The sequence below is a fragment of the Narcine bancroftii genome, chromosome 1, assembly GCF_036971445.1.
Source record: "Narcine bancroftii isolate sNarBan1 chromosome 1, sNarBan1.hap1, whole genome shotgun sequence".
In the NCBI taxonomy this organism is placed as follows: Eukaryota; Metazoa; Chordata; class Chondrichthyes; order Torpediniformes; family Narcinidae; genus Narcine; species Narcine bancroftii.
The window spans coordinates 385,895,968-385,908,902 of NC_091469.1; the positions used below are offsets into that span (position 1 = coordinate 385,895,968).

Here is a 12,935-nt window from a genome sequence, read left to right on the forward strand (position 1 = left end):
CTTCCCATATCCTGAATAGATTGCCTCCTTAGTCAGACAAAGTTGTCGGGGGTGCTTCTGCTGGCTGCAGAAGTAGCACCTCGGTTGTCCGATCATGGTGGAGGTGGAGTCATGACATATATCGCGGAGGCCGTCTGTGATGCCAGGTCCCAACATGGTGGCGCCCACAGTCCACATGTGGAGGCCTTGTTCTTACTGGCAATCTCGTCGGCATTGCGTTGAGCCAAGTCGAGGGTCCTGGCAAACTGGAAAGCTCTTTTCAGGGGCAGCTTGTCTTCCTCAAGTTGCCACTAACGAATGCAGTCAGACCTCACTCCAGCCACGCAGCCATCTCGGACCAACTCCTCCACACACTGGACTACGGGTACAGAGGCTGTAGCAGTTCCCCATCAGTCTCTCCGTGGGTTGTACAGTGCTCGGAGGAACTTGTCCATGGGCTCACTGGGTTGCTGTCTCCTCGAGGCCAGTTGATACCGTAAGTACATTTCATTCACCTGGGGTCAGTAGAGGTTGTGTAGCTCAGCTATAGCGTCTGGGTAGGTCATGCAGTTCCGGATCGCCAGGTTTGCTCGGTGGCCAACTCTCGCTTGCAGAACCTTGAGTTTCTTTTCATCCGAGTCCACCAGGCCCGCTGTGACTTCGAGGAAGTTTGTGAAACAGGCGATCCACTGCTCATACCGTTCAGCAGCTCCAGTCATCTGTGGATCGATTTCGAGTCTGTCAGGTCTCAGCAGCTTGTCTATCCCATGTGGAAAATTAATGTGTATTGTGCACTATCAGTGGCTCAAAGGCTGAGTGAGGAACGATAGGCTTTAATACACATTAGATTTCAGCTGGCCCAACTCCATGTGCTCGAATGAATGGAAGGGGGCAGGAAACTCGACCTTTATGGCTAAGTCACAGGGGAAGGGGTTACAAGGGGTCGAGTTTTCAGTGGGTGGGCCAGCCACTTATACACAGAGCAGCAGCAGTATATACATATCACCATAGAAGTGTTGGAAACTGTAAGTTTTGCAGACCTGCTATAAGACCCAATTTGATGACAGGTTTTGAGTTCCAAGTTCAACCTATTCTAAACCCTTGTAGTGAGTTACAAGAGGATGTGGCTGGTTAACGTGTTTCTCTTGAAAAAGGAGAAAAAGAACTCATTGTAGTAACCTGGAAGAAGAGGTAACCTTTTGGAAAACCCATGAGGGGCAAGTTTATTCCGCAAGACACAAGTATCTGATTAAAGGAGATCAGTTTGTGTATATGTCCAATGAACAGCAAATATCTCTCAGAAACCAACAAAGACCTTCCTTTGCGATAACAATTTAAGTTAAAGTACCAGAGCCTGATGAAGATCATAAATGTTCAATTCTGTTCACAATATGGAAAATTGCCTAATACCAGTGAACTTGGAAAAGTGAACAGTGAATGATTGGACAGTGAAACAAAAAACTTTCCCGATCACGCACACACATTTACATGTGAGCTTAGAATTAGAAGGGGGTTAAGTTAATAGAAATAATATTGATATTATTATATTTGAAGAAAATTAAAAACATTTTTGTTTAAGTAACCATTGTCTTGGTGAAGTCCTGTTGCTGTTGGTTCTTGGAGTCTTCTGGGCTCTTAACAGAAGAAATGCCTCCTCATCTCTGTTCTAAAACTGGCCTTCAGACTTAGGTGAAAATTGTCTCAATCTGACAAGCACTAGAGGAACTTCATAAGTTTCAATCAAAGTATAAAGGTCAATACACTGTTAAGAAGGGGAAAGGAAATGACCAATTAGGCTGACATCAGCAGTAGAAGAAATTGAAATATTTTTGAAAAAATTATTTTTCATTTGCATCAATACATACATATAATTCTTCATCATATAATAGTGTAAAATGATACAGAATTATATATGATTTTTTCTTTTTATCTTCCCTCCCCAAAAGAAAAAGAAAAACCACCTGAATTTATCATTCACTATTTATATATTCCTAACATATTATTCTATCCTGTACATATTAATTGGGAAGAGTGGAAGTAATCTTTTCCAATGGTATACAACTTTGAGTTTCTGTATGCCATCTATTCAACCTTATAAAATTATCTGTCTTTCTGTGCCACCACTATTGCTGCACTCAAAAATTTTCATTGATATTTGTCTAACTTCAATTTGGTATCAGTGTCGTATAAATCACCAAGCAAAATTATACTGGGATCTTTTGGTATCTATCTTCATAATTTGTCCCAATTATATATTCAAATCTTCCCAAAATTTTTCCACTTTTCCACAAGACCAAACTGCATGTAATAAGGTTCTTGTTTCTTTATTACATCTGAAACATTTGTCAGAACAATTTGAATTAAGTCCATGTAATTTATACGAAGTGTAGTATAATTGGTGTAAAAAATTATATTGTACCATTTGATATCTAACATTAATTGTATTGGTTACACTCTCCTGGCACAATCTTGACCAGGCCTCATCATGAATTTGTATATTTAAATCTTTTTCTCATTTTTTTTTTACTTGTATTGTTCTTTATTCTCCATTGTGTCTTATAATTGTGTATACATATTAGTAATAAATTTCTCAATAAATGTATAGATTAAATATTCAAATAGGCTCTGTTCCGGAAGTCTAAAATTCACGCCTAATTTTTAAAAAAATATATAATTTAAGCTGATAGTATGAAAAAATAGTCAAGAAAATAGAACCTTAAGAAACAATCTTTTATCCTCTTTATTGTGTCAGATATCAAAGAAAAGATTATTTAAAGTGAAAGAAATAAGTGGATTCTGCTGTAACATCATCTTAGCTATTTGGTAGTTCTTAATTCCGCTTGTTATATGAGAAAAATGGTATCTATTATTAAGAAAATGGTGGAGACCTTGAGAAGTAATAGTTTAATTGGGTAGATGGTATGGATTTATGAAAGCAAAATCAGATTTTGTTCTGTCAATGTTTTTTGAGGTTGTAATTCACAGAATAGATAAGAGATCAGAAGACCTTCAGTGAAGTAACACACAAGAAGCAAAAGGATTAGCTATCTGATGAAAACAGATTTGGTACAAACAGGTTGTTTTTACATTGGGGGCTGTAATTGATGCTAAGTGAATGATAGGCATGGTAAAGGTGAAACTAAAGTGGAAATGTGGGGCACTCCACCTTGGTAGTACAATAGAAAAGTAGAGCATCTTTTAAAAGACAAAAACAAACTAAAGTTATGGGAATTCTGAAGGTCCCGGCTGTCCTATATGAATCACTGAGAGTTGGTATCTAAATGCTGCAGATTTCATGTTTATTGTCAGAGTACGTTCATGATGTCACATATAAACCCAATATTCTTTTTCCTGCAGGTAAGGCAGAATTACCACATATTGATATTGCAAAAAAAACTGTACATAGTGAAAACGTAAACAACATTGGTAGTGTGAAATACGACGTGTTCACATTCACTACTCAGGAGACAAAGTCTTGGAGAACAAGTTCTGTTTTATTTTGGGTCTGCAGAGCCGGGTGTCTCTTAGTCCCAAGACACACGGAGATTTGAAATCATTACCCTTTTGTACAATTCCGCGCTTAGTAAAGGCACCTCCCCTTACAGCTCCTTCCAATGGAGACCCCAATATTTCGCAGCCTTCCCATTGCTCTTCCCATCCACCCCAATTCTATAGGGTTCCTCCTTGTTCATGCATCACATGTTATGTTAATCAGGCAGCCTTGTCATTGGGGGCGTCCAGGTTAATATTTATATTCTCATTAAGCAAGTGCAGTAGTGACTGCAGGTTACCCTAGGTCATTTTGCCAGTTTAAACTAGAACTCATTGTCCTTGAAGATTCTGATACACAAGGGGTCCACTAATTGTTAGCTAACTGTCCTCAAGTGCTAATCTAATCACGTGCCACTACTTCTCACAATGGTGCTAGTTTAATCACATTCCACCACTATTCACAGTAAGGTGGCACAGTTGGTGTAGTAGTTAGCGCAATGCCAGCGATTGTTATTAGGTTCGAATCCCATGCTGTTTATAACTAGTTTGTACATTCTTCCTGTGTCTGCATGGGTTTTCCCTGGGGGCCTCGATTTCCTTCCATCATTTGAAACGTACCTGGGGTGTAGGTTAATTGGATGTAAATTAGGCAGCATTAATTCGTGGGCTGAAATGGCCTGTCCGTGCTGTATGTCTGAATTTTTAAAAAATGAAATTATTTTTTAAAAACTGATTGCAATACAGGGAAAATAAAAATAAAGCAATAAAGTGCACTAATAGGAGTCCTTAAGAGTCCCTGATTGTGTTTGTTATTGAGGAGTCTGATGGTGAAGGGGTAGCAGCTCTTCCTGAACCTGGTGGTTTGGATAAATTGAGGGACTGGGCAGATACATGGCAAATGCACTACAATGTGGATAAATGTGAGGTTATCCACTTTGGTAATACAAACCGGAGGGCAGATTACTATTTGAATGGCAATAGATTAAGAGATGGGGAAGTGCAGAGAGACCTAGGGGTACTTGTACATCAGTCTCTGAAGGCGAGCATGCAGGTACAGCAGGCAGTTAAAAAGGCAAATGGTATGTTGGCCTTCATATCAAGAGGGTTTGAGTATAGGAACAAGGATACCTTACTGCAGCTGTACAGGGCCTTGGTGAGACCACACCTGGAGTATTGTGTGCAGTTTTGGTCACCTTATCTAAGGAAGGATGTTCTTGCAATGGAGAGAGTGCAGAGGCGATTCACCAGGCTGATACCTGGAATGGCAGGAATGACTTATGCGGAAAGATTGTGCAAATTGGGATTGTACTCACTGGAGTTTAGAAGATTGAGAGGGGATCTCATAGAGACATATAAAATTACGACAGGACTGGACAGAATGGATGCAGATGGGATATTTACAATGATGGGAAAATCCAGAACCCGGGGCCATGGTTTGAGGATAATAGGCAAACCATTTAGGACCGAGATGAAGAGGAATTTCTTTACCCAGAGGGTGGTGAATCTGTAGAATTCATTGCCACAGAGGTCAGTAGAGGCAGGTTCATTAAATATATTTTAGAGGGAATTAGATCTATTTCTTCAGTATAAGGGTATTAAAGGTTACGGAGAGAAGGCGGGGACGGGGTACTGAACTTTAAGATCAGCCATGATCTCGTTGAATGGCAGAGCAGGCTCGTAGGGTTGAATGACCTACTCCTGCTCCTATCTTCTATGTTTCTATGTGCCAGACTTATGGCACCTATACCTCTTTGCTGATGGCAGCAGCGAAAGCAGAGCATGTGCTGAGTGGTGAGAGTCTTTAATGATTGTTGCTGCTCTCCAACAGCATCATTCCCTGTAAATGTTCTCAATAATGGGGAGGGTTTTGCCTGTGATGTCCTGGACTGTGTCCACTACCTTTTGGAGGGCTTTATGCTCAGTGGTATTGATGTCCCTGTACCAGACCGTGATGCAGCCAATCAGCACTCTTTCCACCACACATCTGTAGAAATTTGCCAGGGTTTCTGATGTTATACCAAACTTCCGCAAATTCCCGAGGAGGTAGAGGCACTTGCGAGCTTTCTTCACGATGTCATTAGTGTGTTGGCTCCAGGAAAGATCAGCCGTGATAGTGACTTCCAAGAACTTAAATTTGCTCATCCTCTCCACTTCTAATCCCCCAATGATCACTGGATTGTATATCTAAGGTTTTCCCTTCCTGAAGTCAACAATCAGCTCCTTGGTTTTGGTGACATTGAGTTCAAGGTTGTTGTTGGTGCACCATTCAGCCAGGTTTTCAATCTCCGTCCTGTATGCTGATCCCACTGCCATGCTCTCCCCCCTCAGCCCTTAATAATTCCCAAAACTGATCCCACTGCCATGATCTTTCCCGACAGTGCTGCATCAATCCCCACACTGATCCTGCTGCCCCGCTCTCTTCCGACAGCGCAGTGTCAATCCCTGCAGCTGAACTAAAAGAAGTGATTGACCAAGGTGGCTACAAAGAGTTCACCTTAGAGGAATTATCAGCGTTTATTGGAAAACTCAATGATGCCTGCAATATTACATGAAAGTAAATGGTGACAGTCACACTATTGTCCTATCGTAACTTTGTAAAATCATAAGTTCGACCATTGTACGTAGGGGGAGCATCAGTAATTTAAATCTGTAGTTCTCTTTTTGTATAAAAAATATTATTTTTAATTTGTGGTTGGCAGTCTGTTAAATTCTTGACTTTAATTCTGCAATTTTGTCATAAATCAATAATTTCCTATAACTCAACAAAACCTGCATCTTTCATGCCAAAGATGTTCTTGATATTAACACTTCTGTGATGTTTATTTAAAAAATTCAGTTATATATAACTACTGATCTGTATATAGATTGTCAAACTTGAAGTATTCATTATAGAAAGATTGAGCTCCCTTGTTGTGTCAAAAGTTCTTTTAATCAATAATGTAAATATTTGGTTACAATTTTTGAGGAAATTGAAAGAAAGAAAAACAAATCTATGATGGGAATAGATTCTGATCAATTCCTTACCTTGTACAACACAGCTGGAACTCCTGTGAATGGTGTGTTTCGAAGAGTCAGATCAGCATGCAGTAAATCTCTCAATTCTAGGAATTATTCCCAGGTTATGCTTGGCTTGACCCCCTTCAACAAGCATACTTACTGTAAGTACTTGTTATAGATTAAGAAAATTGATGGTTATTTTATTGATAACCATACAAAGCAGAACATATTTAAGAGATTCTGGTGCCATAGAAGATTGATACCAGATATTTTCTGAGCCTCACCCTAATTACAAGAAAATGCCCCAATATTTCAACTATTTATTTTTTAGAAATTTTATTTTAATTTTAACATTTTAAAAATGTAGACATACAACATGGTAAAAAGCCATTTCAGCCCACAAACCGGTGCTGCCCAATTACACCCAAATAACCTTCAACCCCAGGTTCGTTTTGAATGGTGGGAGGAAATGGGAGATTCCAGGGAAACCCATGCAGACATGGGGAGAACATATAAACTCCTTACAAATATCCTGGTTCCGATTGCTGGCACTGTTACAGTGTTGCACTAACTGCTTTCGTTTTTAAAATAACGGAAGGGGTTAGAACAGACACTGTAACAGGAGGCTTAATTTCAGTCTTTAACTCTTCAGCTTTTGGAACACATATCACTCGACTAGTTGGATGTAACTATAACATTCAGCGTTGGTACTTTTACGAGCCCAGAGGACCCCAAAACCCAGCATCAATAGAAATTCACCAAGACAAATGGTTACTTAAACAAAACTTGCATTAATTTCCTTTAAACATAAAAACAGGATCAAACTTTAACTCATTGCTATTAACTTATCCCCCTTCTAATTCTAAGCGTACATGGATGTAATGTGTATATGTTCAAGAAAGTTCTTTGATTCACAGTCCAATCTCACTTCTCATGCCTTCAAGTTCACTGGTTGCAGGCAATTCTAGTACAGGTACACGATCCTTTAACTGGACATCTAAAATCTGGAAAGCTCTAAAATCCGGAAACTGAGGAGAGAGATGGCAGCGCGAGTCGGGCAGTCGGGGGGGGGGGGAGAGACCGGCAGCACAGGTTGGGCAGTTGGGGGTGGAGACCGGCAGCGTGAGTCATTCAGGCGAGGTGGGGGGAGACCAGCAGCACAAGTCAGGTGGGTGAGTTGGGGGGAGACTGGCAGTGCGAGTCGGACAGGTGAGGGGGGGAGACTGGCAGTAAGAGTCGGGCAGGCGAGGGGGGGAGACTGGCAGTAAGAGTCGGGCAGGCGAGGCCGGGGGGGAGACCGACAGCATGGGTCAGGTGGACAAGGGACTGGCAGCGCGAGTTGGGCGGTCGGTGGGGGGGTGGAGAGACCGGCAGCGCGAATCGGGCAAGTACAGGGGGGGGAGACCGACAGTGCGAGTTGAGTGGTGGGGGGGGGAGACCGGCAGCGTGAGTCGGGCGGTCTGGGGGGGTGACCAGCACACGGGTCGGGGAGTGAATGGGGGAGACTGGCAGCGCGATTCGTGCCAGTGGGGGTTGGGGGGGAGAAGAAACCGGCAGCCCAAGTCGGGCGGGTGAGGGGAGGGACCGGCAGCGCTGTTGGAAGGGGCTGGGTGTGGATACAACAGCATAATTCGGGTGGGTTAAAATCTGGCTTTCTGATATCTGGAAGAATCCAAAATTTGGAACACACGGTCCTCCAAGAGTTCCAGATAAAGGATCATGTACCTGTACTGTGCACAGAATTTAACATTTATGAATTTCACCAGGCTTTGGTGCTTAAAATTAAATGGTTAGCACTCAGGAAGGTTCTTATTGGCTTCAGAGACATATTTGTTGCTCGTTGGACACTCACGCAAACTGATTTCCTCCAATCAGCCACTTCAGTGTCTTTCTGAATAAACTTGCCCCATCGTGGGTTTTCCAAATGATAACCTCTTCTTTCAGGTCACCACAAAGTTCCTCTCGTTTCCCTTATTTCAGGACAAATACTTCAACCAGCCATTTCCTCTTGTAGGGACTATAAGGGTTTTTCAACAGGCTGAACTCAGAACTCACAACCTGTCTACAAATTGGGGTTTTCAACATGTTGCAACCTCCCAAAAGCTACTGCAGAACTATGGTACTTAGATCCCTCTCTCTCTCTCACTCAAAGAAAAACCCTGTATGTTTTTTCCTCTCTCTCTGCTTGCAAAACCACACGACTGCTCTTAGAACAGCAAATTGCAACCAGACAGATTGCTGGCACTGGAATCAGTTTCCTGAGCCTGGCTATCGATCCATTTGCACCTGCTTCTGAAATTCCTTCCAAAGTAGTTTCATTGCCTTTGCAAAGGCACTGGAGCCTCAATGTCTTAATTTCAGCAAAGCTCTTGCATTTTAAATGAGATGTGTTTTGTGAAGTGTTGCTAAATCCCCACAATCTATCTCTTTTAAAAACATTAATATATAAAATATAGCCCTGTAACTGTACATTCAAATATTAAAGGACTTCAGGGGATAGGAATAGGACAAAGAAATTATGTTTTTGATCAGCCAAAATCTTGAATGGTAGTGCTGTTTTCAAGAGCTGATTCGCCTGTTCCTATTCTTTGAGTAACAAACTGTTTAGAATTACCCTTGACTGTTGGATTTTTTGATTAATTCATTTGCTAACCCTTTCAAAATGGGCAGTGGATCACGCAAAACCTTTGAAGTTTTTTTAAAAATTCAAGTTAATTTATTTAAGAGCACAGAAAATGGTCGGTTATATTCTAAACATAAATCATGGGGATAGGATCCTTACAGATAAAATGAGATTTAGAACCTGAAGATCATGAAATTTCCCAGTCAGGAGAATCTTCTGAGAATAAACCTTACTCCTGCTCATGAACACTGAGACAAAAACATTGGCAAGCCCTTAGCAATGTTCTGTCCTTCCCTCCCCTTTAAAATTAACATAAAATCCAGATCTGGCCATTTTTTGGATCACTTTGCTTCACATCTTCTTTAGCTTGGCACTGATTATATATCTGAACCAACTTGGGAAGTTTTATTAAAGTATTCTGGTCATTAATTAACATTGAATTGTTCTGATGGTACTTTTAATAATATTTGTTTAAAGTTGTCATAATGAGTTGGTGATGTAATTGGTCATTGATAACCACTGTTTGCAACTAGTTTTGCTGAAGGGTTCAAACGTAAAACATTAGCAATTATTCTTTGCAATTTACATTGGTTCGCCAATGTGAGATCCCATACATGCATGCGCAGCCATTACATCTGTTGACTTGTGAGGAGTAGCACGCGTTTTTGGCACGGGAGCAAAAGTGCGGAATCAATGAGGAATCGCAGAAAAGCGATCCCAAAAAGCACTAAATTAGTGGGCCTGTAGGAGCAGAGCCCTGAGGGGGATGCAGGGGTTTGATCCACAAAATGGAATCAAACCCCGGAAACAGCCCTCCATAGAAGGAGGGGAGCGGCAAAAATTCCGGGACTGCCAGTGGGAGGCTCCTGGGTTCCGATGAGGGGCTGGGGCAGAGGCAGGGCAGCAAGAGCCCGAGGAAGGCCTCCAAGAAGAGCCCCCGTAGCACTTCGTTAGCGCCAAGAATCCAGTGGGCTTGCTGGGGTGCAGTGTCCCAGTTGAGGAGCAGCAAGGCCGATCTACCTCCATTGGGGGTGGGATCAGATGGCAGTGGCCTACTTTCCTTGAAGGTGGGACCTGAGGCTGGCTGCACTGACCTAGCTTCGTTAAAGTTGGGCTCTGAAAATGATAGCAGCGATGCCAATCTACCACCACTAGGGGTGAGATCAGGCGACAGAGATCTACCTTCGCTGAAGGTGGGGTCCAAGTCTGGCTGCTCCGACCTGGTTTTATTGAAGCCTGGGCCTCAAAAAGCAAGCAGCGATACTGTTATGCCGCTGTATGAGATGATTGGACCTTAGTACATCGAGTGACAGCGAGGGGGAGTACCCACATAAGAGCAAATAGGACCTGAGCCAAACTTAACACATCATGTAGTGAAGCAGCCCACTCAATGGGCAAGAATAACCAGAAAAGGCCTGAAGAAGGGTGTGGTCTCTGCACAATGGGCAACCACTTGATTGGGCCCGAGAGCAAGGCCCGCCAGAGAGCAGAAGCCTCGACCAGCAACAAAATTGGAAGTCATCTGGACTAATTGGAGGAACTGGTGACAGCAGGGGGAGGACATTAATGATTATACATGGTAAGATGATGAAGGGCCGGTAATGGAGGCTGAGTTACCCAACTCCCTATACATTACTCAGGCCAGTCAGGAAGGAGAATATGCCAGTTATTGCCGTGGGAAGTTTGCAATACCAAGGGGTATCAGCCAGCCACTAGAGGATGATATTGCGGGGTCAATAACCTATATGGTGTCGAATGCTTTTCAGAAGGTACTGGAAGAATTCTTCCAAGTACCCCTGCCCTGTTAACTGCCCTCTGTTGGAGGTGCTCAAGGTAAACCCCGCATTATGGGACAATTTGAAGGTCCCCACAAGGGCAAAAGACATGAAATTGCAAAGACTAAAGGGGTCACTGGTTAAAGGTATCATTGCATTCGCACAAACGCTCTCACACGATTTATCAGAGACCTAACAAGATGCTCTAGGGCTGTTATCCCATGCAAACTATGAACTGAATGCCTTCAGGAAGGAGCTGATCAAGCCCGACCTAAATGCAAGATATGCTCATTTATGCAGACCATCTAACCCTGTAACAAAATTTCTATTTGGTGACGATCTCAGCAAGCAGGTGAAAGATTCGAATGAGCAGCAGAAGACAGTGGCTGCCATGGTCAGAGGTTCGAGAGCACAGAGAACCTGTTGTTTCACCCCTATCGCAGGTATGCGGGGGGAATTTAAGCGGGTTATCTGAGGCGGTTTCCTACTATATGGCTACAGCCAGCAGGTCTTTTTCAGGGCAATGCCCTCCTTGGAGACAGCAGCAGCAGAATTTTCCTGCTCAAAGTGCTTCACGGAGGTGGGCCTAGAATGCACCAGCCCGCAGACTAGGCGGGTCAAGGAAGTGAATGCAACACATTTACAGTTGAGTACTCTTAATAATAACGAAGCTTTAAAGGTTGGCAGTCGATTAATACTATTCTGTGATAGATGGTGTAATATTTCCCACTGATGCTTCTATTTGGCAGACAGTACAGGGGTATAAAATAAAATTTGACCCACAGAAATCCCCTCTGATAAGGAGGAAGGATCCATATACATATATGCGCAGACCACAACTGATGGAGGCTGTACATGCCAAGATGATGGCGTTAAAAAGGAAAAACGTTATTGAAAGTTGTAGCCATGAAAAACATGATTTTGTATCAAACATCTTCACATGATCCAAAAGAACTGGTGGCACTGGATCTATCGGATCTTAATGAATATGTCTTGTACAGGCATTTTAAAATGAATAACATATTCTGTGATGCCTATGTTACATAAGGGCTATTACGTGGCCTCAATAGATTTGCAAGACATATTATTCAGTCGCAATCTGCCCACACCACAGGAAGTTCTTAAAATTTTCCTGGACAGAAGAGCTATGGCAGTATCAGGCTTTGCCAAATGGGCTGAACTCAGCACCCAGGGCATTTACCAAGTTACTAAAGCTAGTGTTTGCCAAGCTCAGGAAAGAACCGTTGAGACTTGGCGCTGGTGTATTCAGAGGAGCATTTGGGTTATTGCTGCCACCTACCAGGTCGAATCAATGTACAGGCAGACCTGATGTCCAGGAAATTCAATGATAGCACTGAATGGACTCTGGGTAAGAAATATTTTAAATGGCTAGCAGACACCTTTGGCATGCCGGAGATCGATTTGTTTGCATCCAGGCTTAATGCCCATGTTCTGAGGTTCGTGTCCTGTCTGCCGGATCCCCAAGCAGAGGCCATTGAAGCCTTTACCCTAGACTGGTCAAAATTTAACGTGTTTCTCTCTTCGCCTTGGTGGCAAAGTGCCTGAATAGGATACAGAAAGACGGTGCCTCGGATTGCTGGTCATGCCTAATGGGCCTTCCCAATGTTGGTTCCCTATACTCCTTAGGCTTATGGTGGGGACTCCATTGATATTCACGAAAAGTAGAGGTCTGCTAATCCAACTGGTGTCAAAAATATCTCATCCATTGTCTCACTTAAGTCTGTTAGGTTGCAGGATCAGAGAGCGAGGGTCAGCATAAACGCTCTGAAGCCTAGAAATCTGGACATCCTGCGGGCATCTTGGAGAAAATATACTCAAAGAATATGCCTCCTATGTGGGGAAATAGAAAAAGTACTGTGCCCAAATTGGACTGAATGAAGTCAGCCTCTATCGGGGGCATACTGAGATTTCTAACCAATATGTTCTATGTGCAGGGGGCCAGCTACAGCACAGTGAATACAGCAAAGAGTGCACTGGCTGCTTTCTGGACGCTCCAGGACTCTGAGTATGAGATGATGAACCACCCCCTGATCAAAAGATTTATGAAA

At 42.7% G+C, this 12,935-nt stretch overlaps 1 protein-coding gene across 8 annotated transcripts in view; it reads left to right on the forward strand.

Annotated features, from left to right (window-relative positions):
* invs (inversin) overlaps positions 1 to 12,935 on the forward strand; it is a 313,548-nt gene that overhangs the window by 287,273 nt on the left and 13,340 nt on the right. For 4 of the 8 annotated variants that reach the window (XM_069913577.1, XM_069913576.1, XM_069913584.1 and 1 more), the window contains one exon: positions 6,510 to 6,629. The exons of 2 other annotated variants lie outside the window; for them this stretch is intronic. In XM_069913577.1, the coding sequence (XP_069769678.1) occupies positions 6,510 to 6,629 (120 nt within the window). Of the gene's footprint in view, positions 1 to 6,509; positions 6,630 to 11,211; positions 11,310 to 12,935 lie in introns of those variants that run through there. 2 more of the 8 variants (XR_011349882.1, XM_069913581.1) reach the window with 2 other exon arrangements.